Source organism: Passer montanus, unplaced genomic scaffold, assembly GCF_014805655.1.
Source record: "Passer montanus isolate IOZ18808 unplaced genomic scaffold, ASM1480565v1 scaffold17, whole genome shotgun sequence".
NCBI classification, from domain to species: Eukaryota; Metazoa; Chordata; class Aves; order Passeriformes; family Passeridae; genus Passer; species Passer montanus.
The window spans coordinates 13,166,098-13,190,333 of record NW_024364270.1 but is presented as its reverse complement, the minus strand read 5'-3'; the positions used below and the strand labels follow the sequence as shown (position 1 = coordinate 13,190,333).

General features: G+C 39.5%; 1 protein-coding gene across 8 annotated transcripts in view; it reads left to right on the top strand.

The window, feature by feature from the left end:
- The window catches only part of ANKS1B (ankyrin repeat and sterile alpha motif domain containing 1B), a 411,921-nt gene that overhangs the window by 368,870 nt on the left and 18,815 nt on the right, over positions 1–24,236 (top strand). For 5 of the 8 annotated variants that reach the window (XM_039703945.1, XM_039703947.1, XM_039703943.1 and 2 more), the window contains 3 exons: positions 9,801–9,875; positions 15,006–15,134; positions 19,269–19,340. In XM_039703945.1, the coding sequence (XP_039559879.1) occupies positions 9,801–9,875; positions 15,006–15,134; positions 19,269–19,340 (276 nt within the window). The remainder of the gene's footprint in view (positions 1–9,800; positions 9,876–15,005; positions 15,135–19,268; positions 19,341–24,236) is intronic. The other 3 variants (XM_039703944.1, XM_039703950.1, XM_039703948.1) reach the window with 2 other exon arrangements.

The window sequence follows — 24,236 nt, the reverse complement described above, 5'->3', positions numbered from 1 at the left end:
CATTGAAGACAAAAAATAAAACAAAACAAAAAAAAATACCCCTATGCTAATAATTATTTTTTACTCCATTTCACTCCTTTCTTTTACTGATATTCCCAAGAGGTATGGCATACTCTAATAAATGGCGCCTGGAGATTTTCTTTGTGTTGTTGAATACTGCATTTTCAGAAGGGTTGATACATGTCCAAAGAGAAAACTGAGCAGTTATTACTTACACCACTCCAAGTTCCTGTGCAATCAATTAAATGCTTAAGGGATTTTTTTTTGTTGATAGGGGTTTATTGGGGCTTTTGGTTGGTTGGGTGGGTGAGTGGATGACTGGTTTTTGGTTTTTTTTTTTGCTTGTGATTTTTGGGGTTTTTCTGTTGTTTCTTTTCTGTTGTTGTTGTGGGTGTGTACCCACTGAATGGATGACTTCAGTGCCTTTTTTCTAATTTTAACCATTGAATATAGCTGTCATCCTTTGGGACTCCAAATGGGAAAATGGATTCAGATTAAATCCATAAAACTGTGGTTTGTGTTGTTCCCTGAACTCCAATCTGTTTGAAGTCTTTTTCAGCTCTGTCCCCAAATTCTGCATTCCTGATGTATGTAAAATTCCCTTTGACTTTAATGGGAAAGTCAATGACTCCCTCTGGTGATCATTCTCAATAAATTGGATTCACCCCATTAAGAGGCTAATCAGAGATTTCTTCAACCATTCTAGCCCAAAAATAGTTTCTTAAATTTATTTTGTGCAATGTGTGCTGTGCCAGAATGAGCTATATTTCCTTCAGTCTTTTCCCCCAAAGCCTCTTTGAAATTAAAAGTAAAATAATTGTTTCTGCAAAGTAAAGGAGATCCAACTGATTCTTAACATGAACCTTCTGCTGTGATATTGTGGGGTTTTTTTGGTTTTTCTTTCATCTAGCAACTTTCTCCTTGCAGTTTGCTGGTTCCTTTGGCTTGTGTCAGATCAGCAGCAACTTCTGATGAACTGATACCAGTCAGCTTCCCAGCTACAATATTTTTCACATACAGAATGATCTAGAGGAATTATTTGAATTGCTTTGAGAATGTTCTTTTGTCTTAACCCTTTCTTTGCTAGGCTGTTTGCATGCTGCTGTATGAATCTGCATGTGTACTGGATGCTATAGTTCACAAATGTGCATAAAGACATCTTGGATGCTGTGGTGTTTTGGAAGTTTTAGGTATGTTCTGGGTGATGAGATTAGTGGGTGTTTTTATGGTCTTGAAGAGAGAGGCCAACATGGTATTGCAAGCTGATTTATTGTATTGCTTTCATGAACTTGAAATGTTAGAATGAGACTATCTTAGCGGTCTTGAAGAGAGAGGCCAACATGGTATTGCAAGCTGATTTATTGTATTGGTTTCATGAACTTGATTTTATTTTTAAAATGTTAGAATGAGACTATCTTAGTCTTAATTTAAAATATAAAATCTGAAGATATTTTGATGAAACGGGATATTTCTGTCTTTACTATGGCCTGTGTTTCCACTAAACTGTTACAGGGAGTCATCAGTCATGTTGATCTTTGCATCAATCAACCAGTATTTCTTAAACAATGAGTACAGCAGCCTAAATCTGTTTTCCTTTGATGTGCTAGATGTGTTCAAACAGTTCTCCAAACCATAATCAAATCTGCTTGTAAGTAATACAACTCTTTGTTTCCTGGAGGAAGCACTGATTTAAATTTACTTAATGTGGGTGGTGTTGTCTCAAGGCCAGCATGTACCTTCATTTACAGCTCCCTAGCAGACTATTTGTGCCCTAAGGGAAAAATTGTAATATAAACAATGAGTCTAACCAATTTAGATTCCCCAATGGAATAGGTTTGGTCATCCAACCCCCACCATTGATCATCCAGCTTCGAAAGTCTGTGATGTCTGGTTGTATAAGTCATAACTGCCAAAATGGTAATACAGAAGGTTGTGAGATGGTTTGTTTTCCAAGAAAAAAAGGAGAAAAAAAATCTAGGAAGAAATTAGTAGTCTGAGTCATCATTAGCTGTGGATGTTGAATTTTGAGCCTGCAAACAGTAGGTTAGTATGATCAAATTAACGTAGTTTAAAATAGCTCAGGTTGTTCTTAAGATTGCCTAAACCTTTAAAATAGAACTGAAATAATGCAGGCAAAGCTTGAGTACTTTGGAACCAAAATCAAATAGGAGGAGGAGTCCCATTGAAGCCATTGGGCTCTTTATTCACCCCTGAAATAGGTGCAGGGAAGAACTTTGGAGGTTGAAAGGAGTCATAGCCAAGTTGATTAAAAGACATCAGTCAAAACATCACCTTTTTTAGGATTTTCAGTTCTCCAGGCTGGAGAGAAGCTTTAGATACTAGCTGCAAGCATATTCCAGACTGCCAGCCCCAAGGCACTGGCTATTTGTTGTGCCAGCCAGTGGCATAAGGTGCTTTCAGCCACCCTGGTCCATAAGACCTCTTGCCGTGATGCCCTGAACTCTGCACCCTGCCCTGAGCCAGGAGCGAGCAACAAAAACATATTTCCCATGGGAGGCATGCAGGGAGGTGCAGAAAGCACCCCTGCCCATGGCTCTCCTTGCAAAAGGAGAGTTGGGGCAGGTGTCCCCTGGTGCTGTGACACGCCCTGAACCTGCGGCACAGCCCGAGCTGGGAGAGGTCTGTCCTCTTGGGAGCCTCTCTGGGGACAGCTCCAGCCTGTGTCTGCCTCTGGCAGGACAAACTGGCAGCAAGTCAGAGTAAGCTTTCTAGTAGAATAAACTTAGTCATGGCCAGTATGGGCATCCCACAGGGCTGTCATAGAAGGAAGAGATCTTTTTGAGATCTGAGAAAGTTGAAAAATTTATTCACGAAGGCTGACAGAATTTCCTTCCCAGAGTTGCTGAACTCAGACTTAATTTTGAAAGCCATATGGGCATCCCACAGGGCTGTCATAGAAGGAAGAGATCTTTTTGAGATCTGAGAAAGTTGAAAAATTTATTCACAAAGGCTGACAGAATTTCTTTCCCAGAGTCTGAACTCAGACTTAATTTTGAAAGCCTTTTTGGGTGCTTCACTCACATGGTCAGACGGCTCTTGGAGTTTTTTTTAAATGCTTTTTTAATTTAATTTTTTTTTTCTTAAAATGCAAGACGGCTTCAATGTAAGGTCATTGTAATGACTGCACAGTAAGTGTGAAGTAAATCTGTCCTGATTTTTGCGATTCTGCCTTTTAACATTATTTTGTAAGATACAATAATTCATTGCTGGGTTAGGATTGATATGCAGGCGACAATAATTTAAATGGATTTAGTACAATAGATTCTTTAACAGAAGAGGAGAAATGTCACAAAAACAAAAAACAGAATTAGCAAAGGCAAATTTATATTAAAATTGTGAAATAATTTTGCTTCTTTCTGAAACAATACTTTCAACTCAGCAATGTCTTCCAAATACTTCACAGATACTAATGCATTTGAATTTCCAGTGCACTGTGGAACTGTGATTTAGGAAAGCTGACATACAGGGATGTTGCAGGTTGTATAAGATGATACAGAAAGTTTGAAGGAGCCTAAAATAAAGTCATCTTTAGTTTTGCAACTTTAAACCACAGTATGACATTTTCTATTTATTTGTTTCGTGTTTGTTTTCTCATCTGCTCTGCTTTTGAAGGATTTAAATATTACTGTGAGTGAGGAAAAATATGCCCAAGAGAATATTGGTGTGTAAAATGAGATTATCTAAGTAGCAGTGAAGAAGTTGTTCTTGTGGAGCTGTGATTTAGGAAAGCTGACATACAGGGATGTTGCAGGTTGTATAAGAAGTTGTTCTTTTTTTTTTTTTATCAATGGTTGAAATTACTCATGAAATGACAGAATTCTTTACTAGTTGATTTATAAAGCAATAAATACAAAAATATGGTCATCTAGATTAATTCTCTTGTTACTTCTTAGGCTACTTATTTCCTTTTTTTATAAGCATAAAATATTTTATGTTGGGAGGATAAATAGACAGCTATCTAAAAAAAAAGTCAAATCCAAACAAAATTATCTAAGGTTCATATTTTAGATGCGTTATATTTTTAATATGGAAAGATGACTGAACTGTGATGACCTTCAATTTAACATCAAAAGAAAAATGCTTAACTACATCTATTGCTGGCATTGGATTTGTAATTCACATAGGTGCAAACACCACAGATGGCTGGATCTTGATCTGTAAATTTCAGCTCGCTTTCATCCGTAGATCCCTTGAGAATTGTGTATTTCATAGAATTATAGAACCATCACTGGGTTGGATCATCTAGTTCCAACCTCCCTGCTCTGGGCAGGGGCACCTCCCACTAGAGCAGGTTTCTCAAAGCCCCATCCAGTATGGCCTTGAACACTTCCATGGGTGGGGTATCCAACACTTCTCTGGGCAATGGACAAGTAAACCAATAAAGACATTATAAGAAGTCTTCTTAATTTCTGCCTGAATAGAGAGAGAGAATTTTTTCAAGAATGTTACAGAAGCTAATATTTTGGAACTGAATTGATGTGAGGTGGATCATTCCTACAAGCTGTTTCAGCAAATGGAATTAAGGAAGCCTCTTTTATATTCGGTATTAATGATCCAAACTTTAAGTGTAAATATCACGCCAGGAAAAGGACAAATGTTCTTTATTAATTTACTGGTTTTCACACTTGGTCTTGTGAACTAGAAGGTTTGCATTGAAAAAATTGTATGAAAACTGAATTTTAATATCTTACATTTATATTTTTGATCTGCTGGAAATAAGCTGTGCTTAGAGTTTAGGGTGCTTTTCTGAAAGAGCTTTTTTTTTGTTTGGGAATATTTTTTAGAAGAAAGGTAGATACCTGTAGTCTCATAAACTTTATTGGTGTTAGTCCAGAAGTTTGTATCCTCTCTGCAAGGCTAAGAGGCTGGGGTACACTGGAAGCTGGCAGCACCAGAGAAGGGGTATTGTCAATGAGAAGGAGCTCACCTATTACTCACTTCTTGCCTGCAAGAGAGTCAGTCCTAGGGGCCCAGTTGTTGTCTGGAAATTTTCATGTAAAGTATTTTCAGGAGAAGAGGAAGAAATACACCAATGCAAAACATGTAATTCTTATAATAAGAAGTGTTATTTTGAGTTTCTGCTTCTCTAAAAGAAATACAAATTTCAAATTTCACTCTGCATCTCTGAAGATTTTTTTGTTTTGTTTTGGAAGGAGAATTTGCAGTTATTTCTGCTAGTAAGGGAAGCTCTCCCCAGAGCTTTGAGAGCATTTAGGGATGCAGCATCTACTTTTATTAAGTACCTGAGGCTTTTTATATGGGAGAAGGAAATTCAGCAAAGGGCCACTGGGGATGGTTGGGACCTGAAGCAGTTGTCCTCCGAGGAGAGTCTGAACAGCCACGGCTCACTGGGGAAGATGTGGCTTTGGGTACTAGGACTGAAAGAGGGACTCTGGGTGCCACAAGGAATTTTCTGCCCATATGGACAGGAAAGGGGGATAGGTTGTTCGCACAGTCTGTTCAGTCTCTGTCGTTGAGGTTTTCAGGATGAAGCCCTGAGAAATCTGGTCTCATCTCACAGCTGCTCCTACATTGAGCTGGAGTTGGAATGGAGCTTTCCTGAACTTCCTTGCAGCATGAATTATCCTGTGACTTATGTCCTTATTCTTTTGAAAGACTGCTCTTTCTAATTTGAAGTATGCTGAAACTTTCAGGTCTTTTTTGAGCTCCCCCAACCTAAATCACTTTGCTAGTTTATTTGCTATTTTGTTTCTCCGTGTAATCCTCCTAAATTTCATGTGACTGATCTGTAGTTCATCAGAGCTGTTTTCAGTTCTTACCCCATTCTGAGGAGTCCCTCACTTCTGGATCCTCCTTAGAGAGCACTGGCACTTCTCCAAGCCACAGCAAGGAGCAGGTCCTTGCAGATTGCCTCAACATGTTCAGTCCACTTGTGCTTAAATACCAATAATCATTCTTGAAACATGCTGCATCAGGAGTCACACAGTGTCCAAGTCTTGCTGTACTTCCTTGTACATCCTTGCTGCTGCTGATTTAATTGGCCAGTTTTCCAACACAGGATGGAAATTTGATCTGAGATGATTCATACTGAAGGACCTCATTGTGAACATCTTGAATTTTTCTTGGCGCATAGAAACTTGGGCCACTTGTGTCTTGGTAGCACATGGCAGGCAGTATTATACTTTTTGTTTGTTATTCTCAATAATGTATGCACAGATATAATGTAATGTGATATAAATATACACATGCATACATATATTCCTGAGTGTTTATTTCAGATGGCCAGATCATCAGGAGTGATGTCAGAAGGTCATGAAAACCAGGGAGTATGACTGGATTTTTAAATTTTTCAAATCACTTACTAGTCCCTGCAGTTAGGCTGGCTGTAACCTTCTGAACCTTCCTTTTCTCCCATCTTCAATACTCTTTTAGCCCTTCTTTGGTCCTTTAGTGTATTCTGTGAGTTTTCAAGAATAATTACTCCTAATTTAGATAAATTTTTAACATCTAACATGCCAATGAGTGAAACTCATTGAGCTGTAATGAATACATCTGGACTGCCTTCTACACAGCTCCTGCTGCTCCTGTATGTGCTGTCCAGGCATTCTTTTCTGCCGCTTTCCTCTCCTTAGAAAACATATGATTTCTATGATCAGTCTTATAGTCACTTTCTTTCTTCAGATTATCAGCCATGTTTTCCTAGTCTATAAGGAGGAAGCCTAAAGTTTTCCCTGGATAATTCTTTTCACCCTTCCTTTGCCCTTCCTGCCTGTCAGAGTTGTGTTCCACCGTGACTAGACAGGGAAACCTTTTATGCATGGGACACCACAAAAAGGATATGATAGCAGAGACTTGCTGTGACATTACTCATAAGCATTTATCTTTTGGGAAGTTTTAGGATAAGGGCATATTTGATACTAATCAGGCAATAGATGATGCTATTGTTTTGCTCTTCTTGCCATATTACTTTGGAAAATGTTCTTCATTAAACTCTTTCACAGAACCTCTGTGTCAGTGGTATTGGGTGCCCAAGTGTATTTGTGTTTATCGTGGTGGAAGTGTATGCACAGATTGAATTCTTTAGGGTTTTTTTGAGAGCATATGTTTTGGGAGCTGAAAATTGTGAGTGTTTGAAGCCTAATCCACATTCTTCTTTCTACTGCCTATTTTTTGGCCTCAGATAATCACTTAACCTTTCTCCTTGCCTTGGTTCCTTCCTCTCCACCACAGGGGTATACGACTTTAGGTACTTCTCCTGGGTATTTCATAATTCATTTAAAATTTTATGTACTTTGAAGATATAAACTATGCATATAGTAAATGCTATATATGGTGTAAGGAAAAGGTTGATTTCTGAATTTGAATTCATTACCATCCATAAAATTAATGTTCCATCTGCACTGCATTTCAGTACCTTAGTCATTTAAACATTAGTGAAAGCAAAACTGAGGAATGACTTTTCCACTGCTGCCCTTCTGACTGGGCCTTTGTGGACTTGTGGCAAATTCTCAGTCTCTGCTGGTCTGCTTGATATACTGTTGATTGTATTTAAAGATGGTTTCACTTAAGCCTAAATCCTTCAAACCTGTAATTCTGGAGGTAAATCTTTTTGCTGGAGGAAGTTCACTTCAATAGTTCTTGAAGCAGAGACTTGCACCAAAACTTGTGTGCTTCCATTTGGGAAAAGATGGGCTGGGAGGGGCCAGATGGGTACCACTGACATGTGTAAGAGAGGATTCATTCACTGCCCTCTTTTTAAATGGAGCAACTTGATGCCTGGGCACATACATGCTGCAGAGTTCCCTGTCCCTGAGTTAGCAGCAGGGCAGCTGAAGGACTGAGCTGGCTGAGGCCCCATGCCAATCCCTAAAGTCAAGTCCTTGAGAGGGGCAGGATTTAAGAGCACACTTTTGTCTCAAGAATATCATGATGCTGAGAAGTGGCTGCACGATGTGGCAGCATCATGGCAACCCCTTGCCAGTGCTGGGGAGAAATAAAACATCTGCCAGCATGCAGTATCCCGCTGCATCCCTTCCTGCTTTCGGTGCCTCAGTGCATACAAATAACAGGGCTGTCAGTTTTCTTGACTACCTTGATTACCAGATGTTTGGGCAGGCATGGAAATGCCTTATCTTTGCTCTTCTCTTGCAAAGCAGAGGCACAATCTTCTGCCATGGATTCCTATTCAGGAATCTTCCCCAACTCAGGCAAACAGATACAGGCACCACAGCAATGGGGTATGGCCAGAATATCCAGAAGTCAGTTTGCTTGACATACACAGAAAAAGGTCATTGGTAATGACTAGTACAATGTCCTAAGGATGGCACAGCAGAAGAAGCTGCAGCAGTGTTTTGCTGCTGGCCTTGCACTAAGACTATGTGTTCATCACATGGAGCAGGACTAGTTTGTAGCAAGTTGCAGGAGATGAGGTAGAAGACTGGAAAAAAAGTCAAAGTTTTAATTAGCTAATGCTATCAAAATGTAGAGCCCTGCAGATCAGGAAAGAAAAGCAAAGAACTTCGAAAACAAGATGAGGGAGATGGAATTAACTACATAAGTGAAAGTTTTAAAATTACTGAAGCTGGAGGAAGGGATGTGTGCTCATGCATTTCAGATGATGAAGGAAATTAGGGACAATTAACAACATTAGACAGCCACCAGGCTGTCTGGCAGCACTCTTTAGTCAGTCCAGAGGATGCCAGGCTTCCCTGACAGTATATAGAAGTGGTAACTTGTTCTGTCACCAGCCAGGGTGCAGGCCACAAAAGGTAAGAGCAAGAGTCATATTTTAAGAAGACTTGTACTTCTTCGGGTTGATTTGAGCATTAGTGCTAAATTCCTGCTGCTGCTGACAAAAACCAGCAATGCACGTTCTTGATGTTGTTAAATTACTGATATATTAATTGCTATCTCTTCTGGATGCTGCAGTTGCATTTTTCATGTCTGTTTATTGCCTTTTGTTGCTGCCTGCTGAAGATAGCGTGGGCAGATCCTATGTCTGATGCTTTGTTTTAGTTGCCTGGCTACTGTAAAATGTTATCTTAGCTTTTGCTGAGGTGCCACAGATGCTTTATTGATGATTGTCCAAACAAGGAAATATATAAAAGATGCTGGTGAATGCTGTGCTTGCCTGGTTCTGCTGCTTTTGCTAGAGATGCTTACTTTGCTTTGCTACTACAGATTCTCTGTATGATAATGTAGAGGGTAGGCTGAAACCTTTCGTCTACACACTGGGGTCATGGTCAATGCCAAAGGTAATATTATCTGTATCTTAGTATGCAAAGGGACTGTTGTTGGAAGGAGATGGTGGGCAGCTGCTTCACTAAATTGCAATGCATTCATTTCTGGTAATTGTTATAAAGAAAATGTATTTTTCCTGTTGATCGTGTTGCCAGATTTTTCCCTTCCTTTCTCCCTGTGAATGGCTGCAACAGAGATTTAAGTCTCAAAACTTACTTGGGATGTTGACTTCAAACTTCTTCCCTGCCAAAAACTGAAAGTAACCAATATTTCTTCTGCTCTAGGTAGTTTCTATTTATGCTTGCTTAACTTTATCTCTACATCATGAGCACTTCTGACTAAATTGTTTTCTTGTACTCACAGTCTGAAACATCTTCTAAAATTTCTGAATAAGCTATGTTTCTTTTCTGTCAGTCCAAAAATATTTTGTCAGCAAATAAATAATAGAATTACCTTTTACAACTGTTTTACTTCCTTCTTTAGTATTATTGCAAACCTTTTCCTAATTATTCTTGCCTTTTGGCAGTTGCAGTTCATTAATATTTACAAGATGAGATACAGTTTTCTGTTTATATTAGCAGTCTTCGGTCTGTGAGATCTGGACCAACCAGAATGCAGGATATCCTTTCTCATCGATCCATCAGGTTCATAATGTAAGATACAGCGATGAACGGCTATGTTGTCCCTCCATGGATGTACAGTCTGTTGCCGTGGTGTTATTATCTCGGGTGTCGTGTCGCTGAAATGACGAGAGCAGTCCGTACCTTGTGGGCCCTGTTTGGGGTCCGTGTGTGCGCGCATCCATCCGTGTTCCGTGCCGTGTGGTTGCCGTGTGTCGGCTCCGTGGTGTGCGTGCCTGCGGGACGGGGGCACCGCCGGTGGCCGTCTTGCCCGGGGGCAGCTTTGGATTCTGTTCCTCGTGTTTCTGTTCGCTCCCTCTTCCGAAGCGGGAAACCGTGTAAACGGCTTGGTTTGCACAGTTTCGCCCCCGCCGTGTGTCCTGCTGCCCTCTCTGTGTCGGTCTGTAGGCTTTGCCCAGCTGAGGTTGCACACTGCCTTTGCAGAGGCGCTTTGGGGGAATGGGAGGTAACGCTGATGGTGCCCTGAGGTTTTGGCACTTCTGCGGCAGTCGTGAGTGCTGCGCACTCATGATCCATTCTATGGTGTGGTAAGGATGGCAACCAGTTGTTCAGCAGAGTATTTGAGAGCAGCTGAAGATTTCTTCTCATTCTGTCATGCCTCCTTGGAACATTTCTGCCAGAGAGGGGTCATTTTGGCCACCGAGCATCGGAAGTATTTTAAATCTGAAGTACACCATGAGCCTGTTTCCATTATTTCAAAGCCAAACATTTTAGGGGCTAAAAAAATCTTACTCTAGGAATTAAAACACAAGCTAATAACGAGGATTCAACTCATCTGCAGAACATTTAAAATTTTTACAGGAAAAAAATTATAAATTTTTCATCCAGAACTGTTGTATCCGTGTATGCTCAAATTTGCTGTTGTCATGGTGACTAATGCACGTTACCATAAGCAGGCATAAGGCTTAACAGGTGAAAAGTTATAAGATGTGGTCCTTGTTAAAAATAACTACATTCAAACCACTCAAAACCAGGCCTTCTTGACTTTTTCTTCCTTTTAGCACAGAGGCTTTTTAATGTGACATTTTTATAAAAAGACGAGGGAGGTGTTAGATTTTTGTAGCAGATTTATTGAGGTTACTTCTTATCTGCAACTATCTCTGCATCCAGGTGCCTTTAATATGAGTCAAATACATTTCTCAGAAAATGGATGAGATAGGAAAATGGATAGCAATTGCAGAAAAAAAATGTAGAGAATATAATAGGTGTAGTCTGCTTCTCTAGCTCATTTGCCATCAAGCATCCAGCCCTTTCCAGAGCACTGAGAACTGCGTATCTGCCCGTTTTTGGGGTTAGAAAACACTGCAAGAGCACAAGGTATTGGTCTCTAAGGCTATTAAAAGTTGTCATTGCAAAAGGATTGAATCCTTACCACTATGGTGGTATCTGCCTTGAGACCATTTTCTGCTTATAAATTCTTTACAAAATGTGGAGCAAAAGATCTTCTTTTTCAAATTAGCTGAGGCCAGTGAGAGGAAAGGTGCTGGTTAAAGTCATAGGGAGGTTAGAATACGAAACCACAGGCAGTACAGAAAAAAACATGTGATAAATTGCACAGCTGTCTGATGAGCTGTAAAGTTAGATGAGGAAGAAATTATCTCTTGCCTTTCTACTTCATCAGAGAGATAAATATCTTCATCCGTATATTGTGTCATAAAAAATACATAAGCTTAAATGTTTGATTATTTCTTATAATTGCAAATTAAATATTCAAACCAGAAAATCCTTATCCTAGCATATCTATTTTTAAAACTTAAATCAAACATTATAGTTGGTCTTGCACAGCAATTTATTAACGTTTCTGTGCTGCTTGAAAAGTGTATTAGGTGCTTATGAGGGACTTGAACCTCAATATATCACCCATAAATTGTTCCACATCAACTCCTCAGATTTAGGACTATTAGTAATTAATATTTTTCCACCCTGACTTGAGCCTTGTGGTTGCAAGTCTTCTCTAGGTCAAAGATGGTCCTATTTTGTGTTTTATTTTATGTTAGCTGTCATCATTATATCCTAAATTTCAGAATTTCAGTATTTGTCTAGAGCCAGTCAGCTGAGAAGCTCCCTTTCCTCTTGGTGACATTTTTAGACATGGATTTATGAAGGTATTTAGCTCTCTAAATCTTGTTTTAAAGTGTGTCTTCCCTAAAGAAAAAAAAAATGTAATAGGGATTACATTTCTGAACATCTTCATGGATCTGGGCTTTGGAGACTACTCTGCTACAACTCAGCCTAAATAGGTTATGAATACTAACAGTAGTACTGTTTAAAAGTCTAAGGAGTTTGGTAAGAAGCAAAAGGAAAGGAAACTGGGAGGCACTTCTGCTGAATATTAAAAAAAAAAACAATGATACAGCTGTAAAAGAAATTTTGACTATGTATAACAGCTTCTTCATCCATCATAATAATCTATATCTATGTGTTGAATTTTATAAACTTTTCTTAGTAGCTGCTCCCTCTACAAGGCACATGGAAGTATATGAAAGACCTCCGGGGCAGTGGTCTGTCAGGATCAGCAGAAGTCCTGTATGTCTGCCTTCCCCTAAACTCAGCTTTGTTGCATGTTTAGAACATCCTAGAGATACATATAGCAATCTTGGCAATTCTGTTTTGTCTAATTTAAAAGGAGTAGGTAGTAAGATGATTATTTATAGAGCATTCAATGGATACAAACATGGTCTGCACACAATCCCTCTCTAAGTGTCTCATACACAAGTTTTATTAGCCTGGTTGAAGATTATTTCTCATTTCTTTATCAAATTGAGCCAAAACAAGAGGTAATAATTGTTCCCCTTTTTCTTCCCTTTATTTACAGACAGAAACAATGCAATTCTCTATGCTTTTCATATTTAATGTACAAAAGGGAAACAAACAGTGAAATTATGTACTCACTTTACTCTTTATGTACCTTGCTTAATTTGCCAATGCTATCCCTTTCCTGCATGTGAGGAAAGCCACCTGCAGAGCAGTACAACAGAAGGGTTTGGAGCACTACCCCTGGTCACTTGTTTGGTAGGAGTTCTGGTCCTGCCTCATGGCCATCCCTGTGCTTCCGTGGTAGAGAAACCAGTGGTCAAAAGCTGTACCTTTGTAGCTTTTCTGTCCTGAATTTACTCCCTGTCCACACAGGAACCTTTTGCTAAATGGCCAGGATGTACCTGAGCTCTGCTTCCTTACACAGAACATGCAGGAGTGTGTCTTTATTAGGAGGAAAAGAAGACCTAAATCAAGTGGTGTGTTAGCTGTGGCCTTGAACAGTTCATAAGAGGCAGCTGAGCACACTGTGAGAATTTGTGATGGGTGCAATCCATCTTCTCTTACTGTGAAAGACAGACTCCACTAATAAGGATGCACATCCTTGCCCCTTGTAATATGATGGAAATCTTATTTTATGAGAAGAGCTGCCTTATAAAGAAATCAAATTCCCCCTTCAGGTTAAATAAGATAGAATGTTTTTATGCATTAGTAGCCGGAAGGATTCACTTTTTGGATATAAACTGCCAAAAATTGGAGCAATTGCTTCTGCTGCTTTCCTTTCAAATTCTGATGCTGAAGTCATATCTATGGCATATAGGCAACTTAACTAGGCAAAACAGAAATTACACTACTGTGTAATTGGTAGATTTGCTAATGGTGCTAAGAGTAACTAACTAGGTTTGACTTGTTTTATGATGTTCTCTTGCTTGAAGTTGCCATATTGGCAGGGTAATGTTGATGTTTCCAGATTTATCTCTTGCTTTCCATTGCAGAGCTGTGCAAATGCGTGTCATTTTGTTATTTTGTGACACATGAAAATGATGTACTTGTTCTGTTTACTCTGTCCTGACTTAATTAGTAAGATGTGATAGATTGCAAGACTTTGAACGTCTTCAATAGGATTTTTTTCATGTGTTTTTGATGCTTAACTTCTTTTTGCTGTAAAAGTCTAAACTTCTAACCATGTTCTGTGTGAAATGCTGATGACAATTCCTTGTCAGCTTCAACACATATTTTAACAATATGACATACTTAGAAAATACACAAAGATAAGTGCAGGTAAAGAAAGAAGTAGCATAATCCAAACTGAAATAATCATATAGGAAGGGGTAAAATAGTTTGAGAGGGAATGGGTAGGAGAAGGAGGATCATAAAGGGCAAGTGTAATTGCAAAAAGAGAGAGTTGTGAGAAGAGGGGATTTGAGAGGCAGTCCAGATCAGAAAGGACAGGAGAGAAGTAGGAGTGGTGGCAGAGGGAAGAGGGCTTAGGAAGCGGTGAAGTCCATGCATGGGTCATTTTCAGTTAAAGTGAGCTCATGCGTGCACCTGCAAGGTAGAAGGAACCCCTAAGGAGAGGTCAGTTCAGGTCCTATGGAGCCATGACCAAAAATACACAATGGCAAGTGAGACCCAGAGCAGCAGTGGCAGGCTGGGGCCTTCCTGCACTGATGCCTGCATTGGCTCTTTTGGAGGGAAGAAAAGTGTGCTGTATGTGTGATTGGCAGCAAGCTGCTCTCCTACCTGTGTTCTCTGAGGGCTTTGAGGAAAAAGGGGAGATGACAGCTCAGAAAGGCAATCTCCTATATCAATGAGAATGATGAATGTGGAAGGACAATGTTAGTACCTCCACAATGAGGCATCAAGAGAAGGTGATCAAAGTAAATATTCGCAAAGAGATTAAAGAATGCCTTGTGTGTTTGAAGAGTGTATAATAAGTCTTCAGATCAAAGTAAAGTCTGTGTTATTTAGCCATTTAGGAAAGTTAGTTATTGGTTCTATGAGCTGGATAATGGAAGGCATATTAACTGTGCAGAAAACCTTGTAAAACACATAGCAGAATTTGTGAAAGGCATTTTTGTGCATCTCATGATTTTTTTCAAGTGCTCTCATCCTCATGTATGTATTGTAAACACTTGTTTTTAAGGAACATTTCCGGTGCCTAATGATTTTATTCTCAAAGCAGAGAGATTTAATTAAAGCCTCATTAAACACTACAGTAGATGACTTTGGACTATAAATTAAATCATGAAAAATGTTGTAGGAGTTGTGTTCCCTTATTTTAGTAACATGACTCTGTGTGTAGAAAATAAATCCTTGTTAATTGAGCACAACAGTGGAGGGCTACTTTATACATACTCTTACATCTTGAACAACTGTGATTTTCAGACAGGAGACTGGGGAGAGCCTTCAATTACCTTGCGACCTCCAAATGAAGCCACAGCATCAACGCCTGTACAATATTGGCAACATCACCCAGAGAAACTCATCTTCCAGTCATGCGATTATAAAGCCTTTGTAAGTGTTGATAAATTCAGTGGTTTGATTTGGGGTAGATAGATATATTAAACTTGGATTTTGATAGGCTGTTGTGTTTTACTTCCATTTAAAATATTTTTTGAGTCAATTTTAGAGAAACAGGTCACTACTTCTGAAATACTGTAATTGTAATAAATGAGAAACAAGGATGCACAGTACTTTTTTGCTATGAATTGTGTGACACATTGCAGTCCATTTGGCATTAGTGCTAGGGAAAGAGCACTATGAGTAAGTGGCTAAGTGTTGTTGAAGTGACAGTGAGAGCAAGCACCCCTACTTTTCATCTCTTACAAATCCCTGTCTAGTAATTATGAAAGAATAATAAAACATAATATGGAGTCCTCATACTTGCCTTCATGCTGTGTGCACAGCAGTTAGTGTTGCCTCACCTGAACTTTAAACAGGTATTTTGGGGAAAGGATATAGAGAAAAAGGAGGTGAGGGTCCCACCCTCAATAGAGAAAAAGGAGGTGAGAGTCCCAGGTGTTTTCCATCTGTGGAGCAAGGGCACATTCAGACCTCTCCCAGCCTGATGGCTGCTTGAAGTACCAGTAGCAGTCAGTTCCATCAGGGCAGGGCATACTGATTTTTATCTCTGTGTAGCTGCAGGCAGTTAACACTTCCCATCCCTGGAGAAATGGAGCTTCCCTCTACAACTAAAGACAATTAGTCTTCTCTGGCTGTTATAGATGTTTGTGGAGGAGAGAAAGGTCTCCTGCGGTACAGAAAGTCATTGGAAGGTGTTTTGTTGTTTTGTTTTTTTTTTTAATGAAAAACAATTTTCTGAAATTTTGAGTTCCCTGTCAACAGGGATGGGGGAACTGGAGCTTCTGGGGAGCTGAAGAGGTACCTCAGCCCGGCTTTTTAAATGCTTGCATGTCCCCTTCTGACTTTGCTGGAAAGCATTGTTGGAGCTGCTGAAGGTGCCTGCCAGCCCACTGTCTGTCCTCTCTGGAGGTGGCCGCCTTATGGCTGGCTTATGTACAAAGGAAAGGGACTCAGTAGTTGCAGTGACTTTAGGATGATAGCTGGGAGTTAACTGCTGGTCCAGGACGTGGGGTTGAGATCCTCTTCACTTGAAGGTCTTGGATCTTTGGTGCTTTTTAGGATAATGCTCTGTTCACTAAACACTGCTGCATTTCGGTGAACAGTTGGAGGTTGCAGGATCGGATTTAAAGCATATCTGGGAAGGTAGGAATTAGAGATTAAATGCAGGTGAGACAGAGCCTGGCTCCCTCTGAGGAGGGGCAGAAGGAGTGTTACAGACCTTTCTTTCTGGAGCACATCTGTATCTTCCATTGACCCTCATGGGGTTAAAAATTGCCATGCATGCAGTGGTCATCCCTGGACAGTAACTAGAACTTCTGCCTTCCTCAGAAAGATGGTCAAGGACCATCTCACCAGCTCTCAGTCTTGTTCTCCTACTGTTCAAAACCTCCTTGCTCACCTCAGATTGAAAAGGAAGGTTAGCAACTTCTAGTTCTTTAAATATTTTTCATAGTTCTCAGTGAAGTGAACATGAACGTGTCTATCTTGAATGCCTTTTCTCTTTTTCCATGATCCAACAGTAAATTCATAATCTAGTGTAACCTTTGTAGTAGATTGGAAGATGGATCATTAATGAAATGAAGTTGAAATGACCAGGAATATCCAAGTTAGTAAGGATTAAGAAAAGACCTTCCTTTCCTAAGGACCATGTGTCACCCCTTTGTTTCAGCTCCTTGAGCTGTACTGACCTCAGCTTCATGGAGTAAAACCCTGGCTTGTAAGTTATAATTGAGGTAGCTTTCACTCTATGCCACATCAATCAGTTAAACTGTTGGATGTTCTCTGTATTGCTCCCACGTGCCCTGGGTGTTTGAGAAGAACTGTTTCCAAAGGCTCAGAAAGTCAAAAGGAAGCAAAATTTCTTCCAAGAGTTTCAGATTTTTCTGACAACTAAATTGGATGGTACTGCTGTGGTTTGTGTGTCTATTCCACATTCCACCTTGGGAAGCATTTCTGAATGCCTTCAGCTAAGGCTTTTTGCTGCTGTGCAGGTGGGACAGGTGGTCTCCTTCTTGTCTCTTTCTTCCTCTTCTGTAAGCAAAAAGCACTGCTTTTTTACCCTGGTGCCTGACCAACTAGTAGCTTTCAGGGAAAAAACCAATTTGTTTTACTGTAGTCTATAAAAAATGAGAGAAAAAAAACCAAATAACCCCCAAAGCAAAACAAAAAATACCCAACCAACCAAAAAATTAAAGTTATTAATTGCAACCTGCCCAGAGAAGGGTAAAGACTCCAGATGTGTCAGACAGCAGGATTCAGAGAAAATACAGTTAAGTTCAATATGGTTTTGTTTACTCTTCTAATTTAAGAGCTTGCTTTAAATATGTTGTTTTTCTTCAAGGGCAGCATCAAACTGTCCCATCAAATTAATGCCCAAAGCCCTATTCACATCACTAGCGAGCCCCCAGCTGGACTCACAGCTGCTCAGTTTATGAATCTTTCACATCTGCAGTCCTCTAGGAATGCCCTTCATTCATTCCTTTATGCTTGTGCTTATCTGGTAGTGTTGATGTTGCTCACTGGCCCATTTATAATGCCCTATAAAGTGTTTCTCACTAATTGCTCTGTTGGCTACTGTCTACATTGAAATATTTATGCATTTTCTTGCAGGTCAGAGGCTCCTGCCATACACAGTGTAAACTGAAGGCTTTAAAGAAAATGTCTCAGTTTAGGTCAGGAGACTAGAGTACTGAATCAGTACACTCTGTGTTCAGTTCCAGCTTGCTTTCATCAGTAACTGAAGTTCATTTTGATAGGTTCTTGTCTAAGCTGAAGCTGGTTCACCTTCTGGTTGGGTCAGCTGTTTCCAAGAGGAGGCATTCTGGTAGAGTGAGACAGGTCAGCAGAGGTGGGTTGCAGCATCCTCTGGAAAGGTTTTCTCTCCTCCTGCAGCCTACTTACCATATTCTCACAGTGGCATGACTTACCTTCAGCTCCCATGTTACTCACTTAGAACTGGAGACTTAGGAGAAGCTGTAGCCTTGTGCTGCAGTGAGAACACAGGAAGAGACTCCCCTGTGCCTGGGGAAGAGCAGGTGAGAGGGGCCTTGCTGTGCTCTGCTCAGTTAAGGCAGACTTGCATGTGACATCGTACAGAAATTCAGCAATGTCCCATTTGCACTGAGCCCTAAGAGCACACAGGTGCCTGTGGCACCTACAGGAGAAATGCAGAGCATGGTGTGCCTTTGGTTCAGCCCAGGCAGCCCTAACAAGAGCCCTCGCTGCAAGGGAATGGCAGGGATGATGCAGCCAGCTCCATCCCTGGAGGAGCAGCTCCATTCAGCCACGGTGCTGAGACCTCAGGGGAGCAGAGGCTGCTGCAGGCTGCAGGAGGGCTCAGACTGTGTGTACCAACAAGTGACACAAGGACGGAGAGCCTGTAGCACAGGGGCTGTGTCACTGAGGCACTGCCTGCCTTGTTACCCCTGGAGATGGGCAGGATCCTCCCAGGGATGGAGCTGAGCCAGGACACAGCACCCTGCTGCTTCCTCTCACACAGCCTCCTCCAGATCACTCAGGGCTTCAAAGTAATAGCTCAGGGTCAGCCTTTCCTTAGGAAGAAATATGGTTTAAGCTAGTTTTAGTACAGATTTATTGTCTCTATCTGCACATAAATTAGTTACAGATTGGGTACACTGAGGTTAAGATCACTGCTGGACTTCTCGTCCACGTGTTTGCACACATAACAATGGGAGTTTGGCAGATGGTACCTAAAAAAGGCAAATTCTCCATTTCATAATCAAATGGGTTTTTAAAGATGGAATCTGTAGTATTTGTTTGTTGTTTCAGTAACTAAAATCATAAGCTAGAAGACTTTCAGATATTGTTTTAAAGAGCTCCAGCTAATTCAATATACTTGTTGCTGTGCATTCTTGTTTCATGGGTTGATAAACACATTAGTTTAAATGATTTGTCAAAGTGTTGCAGAGTAAAAAAGATCTAAAGCCATATGTTAAGAAATTGATTGCTACCATTAGGTTTTTTAAGCATTTTTTGTGCATTTCTGCAGATGTTTGTCAGTTTTGGAATTTCAGTTAATCTAAGTTCAATGGATTTTTGTTCCAGTATTTAGGTTCTATGCTGGTAAAAGAGTTAAGAGGCACAGAGTCAACACAGGATGCATGTGCAAAGATGAGGGTAAGTTTGTAAACCTACTCCTTCTCTATTGTAATAGTATTAAATAACTGTGATTGCTTGTACTGTACCCTTTTTGCTTTTGTAATTTTACTGTTATCCATTTCCTTTCCTTGCCTTTACATTGATATTCAGTAGGAAATCTATTCTGTTTTATATCTTAATTTGAAGTAATACCAAAATTTAAAGATAAATTTTTATTTTGCACGTTGTTTCTAACAAAAAACCCTAAATGTTTGTGTTATGTTTTTCATGAATCTTTGAGTATGTTTCAAAGTACTGTCCACACAATTTAAGCATGCCCATATCCAATTGTTTTATAAACAGAATTTGTAGCTTTTGTATGATAATCTAGATTGAATTTTCAATGTTAAATATGTAGTAGTAAATATATAACATGTTACCAAACACATTGTTTTTTACATGTGGTCTAATCCAACAGTCACATAATCCTATGGATAATTTTACTCACATGAGTATTTCCTTTAATTACGGGTTACTTATACGCTTTTTGATTAAAAGGTGAAGTGGGGTCTAACTCAGTTTCATCTGATGGTGGAAAAGCAGCTAGGTTTCCTTCAGACTGTTAAGAATATGTTTTCCTGTGGCTCTTTGGCCTGATACTGGTTTGTAGAAAATTACAGTAGTCTATCTCCAAGAAACATTGCTGCTGGCAACTCTAAACAAGCCATAGACTGATATTCCCAGCTGTAGTTGTAATAAGAGCACACCTGTTCACAGCCATGGTGAACATACCATGGGCTGGCATGATTAATTAATGATGAAAATAATTGTTTGCTAATCTACCAAACATGTACAATTACCTAGATGAATGAGCAGAATCTTTTCCTGTGTGTATGACATGTCCCTTGTGCAAGATGTCTCTGAGCACAGGAGGTGACATTCAGACATCCAGAAAGCTGGAAGATGTGTGAAATCCATGCAATCAGACAAGCATTTCCTGCTGATTACATGTGTGCAGCACACAGACTTCCATGCAAGCTGGTTTAGCTAAGGGCTGGCAGTAATTCACAATTACTGGATTGCCTGAAGATCTGAGGCTTTTCAGCTAATTACATACTAATCATTCCTTACCTGGGCTTAAACTCCTCTGGAAAAAACCCCAACAATTTGACATAGAGGGATCTACAATCACGTACACGTGTTCTGGGGAATTAATTGAGGCTGCAGGCATATCGTCTTCCGATCCAGTTTTGAAACTGTCAGGCTTAGCAGTTCAATTCTTTAGGCATATGCCTGTGCAGAAATTAGGGCAGAATTTGGCACTGTAGTAGCATATGACAACTTCAGTAAGTTTTCTGAACTAGCAGGCTTAACATCAAAAAAGGCACTATAAATAATTTATAGGCATTTTAGTATATATTTCTATACGTAATAACTTTGGCCAATTAAAATGATACAACTGAAAAAACTAACTGTTTGAAAACAGATTTAATTTAAAATACACATTTCCTATATAAATAGTGCAGTTGCACTAGTTTTCTATAGTGCCATACAGGACAGTTATATAATACAGTGAGGGGTTTTATGTACATTTTTTTTTACATTCTCTTTTGAAACAATTGTTCTGTAAGAGTGTTTATTTTGTGGTTTGTGGGTTTTTTCATTGCAAAGATATTTGAATAAAGCAGTTTTTAATCAGGATTTCATCTATTCTTTCTATGTAGTCCTTTTAATCATGTTCCTATTCAAGTCAAAAGCGAAAATGTTTGACTTAATGAGAACAAATTATTATTTTAGCCTGCTTCCCAGTGAGAAAAATGTATATTTCACCAGAACGTTCTCAGTCTGGATGTCTCCCGAAAGTTGTTGTCAGTGAATTGGGAGTCCAGGTTGTCCAAAGTCATCCTGAAATTTTGCTGTGATGTTCATTATTTTATTTAAGTAACCTTGGGTTGTCATTGAAAAGCTGGTTTCTGTTGTAGTTACATTTTACTTTAAATGTGTTGAAAGGTACATTTCACAATGTAAGAAAAAGAAAAAAAAAGTGAAAAGCTAGATACATTATTTGTCTGGCTCTCAGGTGCTGAATTCTTTACACTTGTCCAGTGTCTCTAGAATCAGTAAGACCTTTACATAGGGTTTACTATTGTGATATAACAATATTTTTTTATATTATTAGTATTTTTGTTTGTTATTCCATGCACATATTGCACAGCTATAGCCTGCTGTAATCTGGAACATGTTGGGTGTGGGGGATGTCACATATAAACTTGTACCAGGTGGAGTTCACTCCCCACAGTTTTTTTAATCTCTCTGGACTCAGCCACATAATGGCTTTATGGAGAATATATTAGGTACCCTAATTTTCGGTCAATGTGGCTTTTGTTTGTCCATGTGGCTTTTGATTCTCCATCTTTAACCTAATGCTGCTCTCAAAAGTGTTGACATTCACTGGATGTCTTGTAGTCAGCAGGTGCACAAGGATGAAAGAAGAATATCAGTGAAAAAAAAAATCTTGATCTTCCTTAATAATTTATAAATACAGAGAAACAACAAAAATGACATGTTTGCTGACTGCAGATCCCTTGCTGTTAGTTGTAGATGCTCCCAGGGCTTTCAATTATTGCAATTGATGGTTTTGGTTCTCCAGGGAAGTGTCGTGTGGATATCCCTTGTGTCTCTCCGCAGAGACGCTTACAGCAGCCTCCTTCTTATAGCTTAAAAGTGAAAGGCAATCCTATATCTTCTATAATGTAAAAAAAAACCCACCAAGAATAATAATTTTAAAAAAAATAAACTAAACAAAATAACAAAAAAAAAGAAAGGAAAAAAAAGCAAACCAAAAAACCCCACAACCTGGGAACCTTTACCTTAATAACTCTTCTTGGAAATCCTCTGTACTCCTCAGCATTGTGCAGCAGTGTGCTCTAGCAGGGCAAATGATGGATTTGTTTGGGGAAAATAATGCAGATGAAATAGCTGGAACCAAACACTGAGGTCAAGGTTATACATTATTTGTTTCCCCATCCAAAGTGCAGAATCATGTAACCACACAAAATTATGGATATTTGTCAAGAGCTTCACTTTTCTATTAATATATTTGCACTCCTTTATATTTTACAGTTTCTTATTTGTTTCCAGCTATTTTCTCTCACAAACTCCTGTGCTGTCTAGTGGACAACACTGTCTCCTTATCTCCATTCCCACCCACTTTAAACTGACCTTTCCTACTTGGAGATTAAATCTTGCTGTCCTGGCCAGAATATATTTATTAATTATATTTGAGAGATGCCTTCAAGAAATTAAGAGTTCATCTTTTTCAGTGTGAAATGGGAAATACTGTAAGTTGTGTTTTCAATCAGATTGGTGCCTTCATCGCAATTTATCATAGGAACATGAAGGGAGAATGTGTTTGCATCAAAATAAAGGCAAGAATTAAAGTTAAATCTGAGCTAGAAAGAGACTTTTTCTCTACAGAAGACTTCATTTGGCATTTATACATCAGAATTCCTTGACCGGGTGTGAATGGTATTGTTTTATACTTACTGGCATGAGCGCAGCAACAAGGTAGAGTCTTTCTTTGCAGCTCTGTTAAATCACTGATGTTGCATAGACCAACTGAACAGTCTAAACCAGTCAAATATTTACTGCAGCAGAGGGGAACTGAAATTTGTTTCTTGGATCCTGCCATCTTCCTGACTATTATATTTCTTTCTTAAATATTTTCTTGCTAGGAATAGGTTCTTAAATTTCAGGTCAAAGTTCTGAGGAACCAGCAATATAATTCTGTTCACAAAGCAGGTGAAATGTCTTGCTGACTTAAGACCAAAATGTCAAAGTTGGAATTGCTATAAAATCTGATTCTCTTATCTCTGGAGAGGAAAGTGAGGCAGAGTTGACTCACTGAAAACTGGCAGCATCTGGTGCCTTTCTTCCTCCTTTCATTTCTTCTTATTAAAGAAGAAACTGAATTTAGATGGCAGTTTCCTTGTTTCTACTAAACCATTTCTTACTTTTCAATCTCTGTTTCATTTTTTCTCCAAAAGTAGAAGTGTGCATATGCCTCCTGGTGAAACTCCCTGGGCAAATACCATGTCAGCATCAAACACTGTTTTGGGATTTAGATTCTTCAGTCTCTGCTCTTTTGAGACTTGCAGCTCTGCCTCTTTCTTGTGTGGCCACTGCTTTCAGAGGGTCTACAGTGGAACAGGCACATGAATATTACTCAAAAGGAAAAAATAAGTAGTGGTGGAAGATCTTATGAACATTTCTATGCACATCCACATCATGCTGTACCGTGTGTTCAGAGGATTGTATGTCCTTGAATTCTGGCTGAAAGAAATCTAAAGGGCAGATGGAATGCAGAGGAATGTTTAGAGATATTGCAAAAGAAAAAAAAACATCTCACTCTCAACTAGGTGCATTACAGGAGGTGCTCTGTTCATATTAATGATGTAGCTTGGAGGCATCCACTAATTGCAGATCAGTAGAGTTTTGTACCACGAGGATTGCAGATGTAGTTTTATTCCAAGAAGTGTTAAATTATGTCAGTAATGCATTTTTAAACTTTTTGGAATGAGAGAAGTTAAAGGACAGATTGTATAATTATATGTAAATATTTGTTAAAAGACAAATTGGCTTCAAAACTAACTGGTCATATGTGGACTTAGACTTTTTGTTTCAATTTCATCTCATGCATGATCTTGTCAAAGTGATTCACTCAAGCTCCTCTTGCCCAGCTGGTCAAGGGAGGTGATTGTCCCACTTTGCTCCGCGCTGGTGCAGCCTCACCTTGAGTCCTGTGCATGGTTTTGGGCACCACACTGTAAGAAGGAAATAAAGCTGTTAGAGAGCATCCAGGGGAGGGCCATGAGAATGTTGAAGGGCTTTGAGGGGAAGCCATATGAGGAGCAGCTGAGGACAGCTGATCTGTTC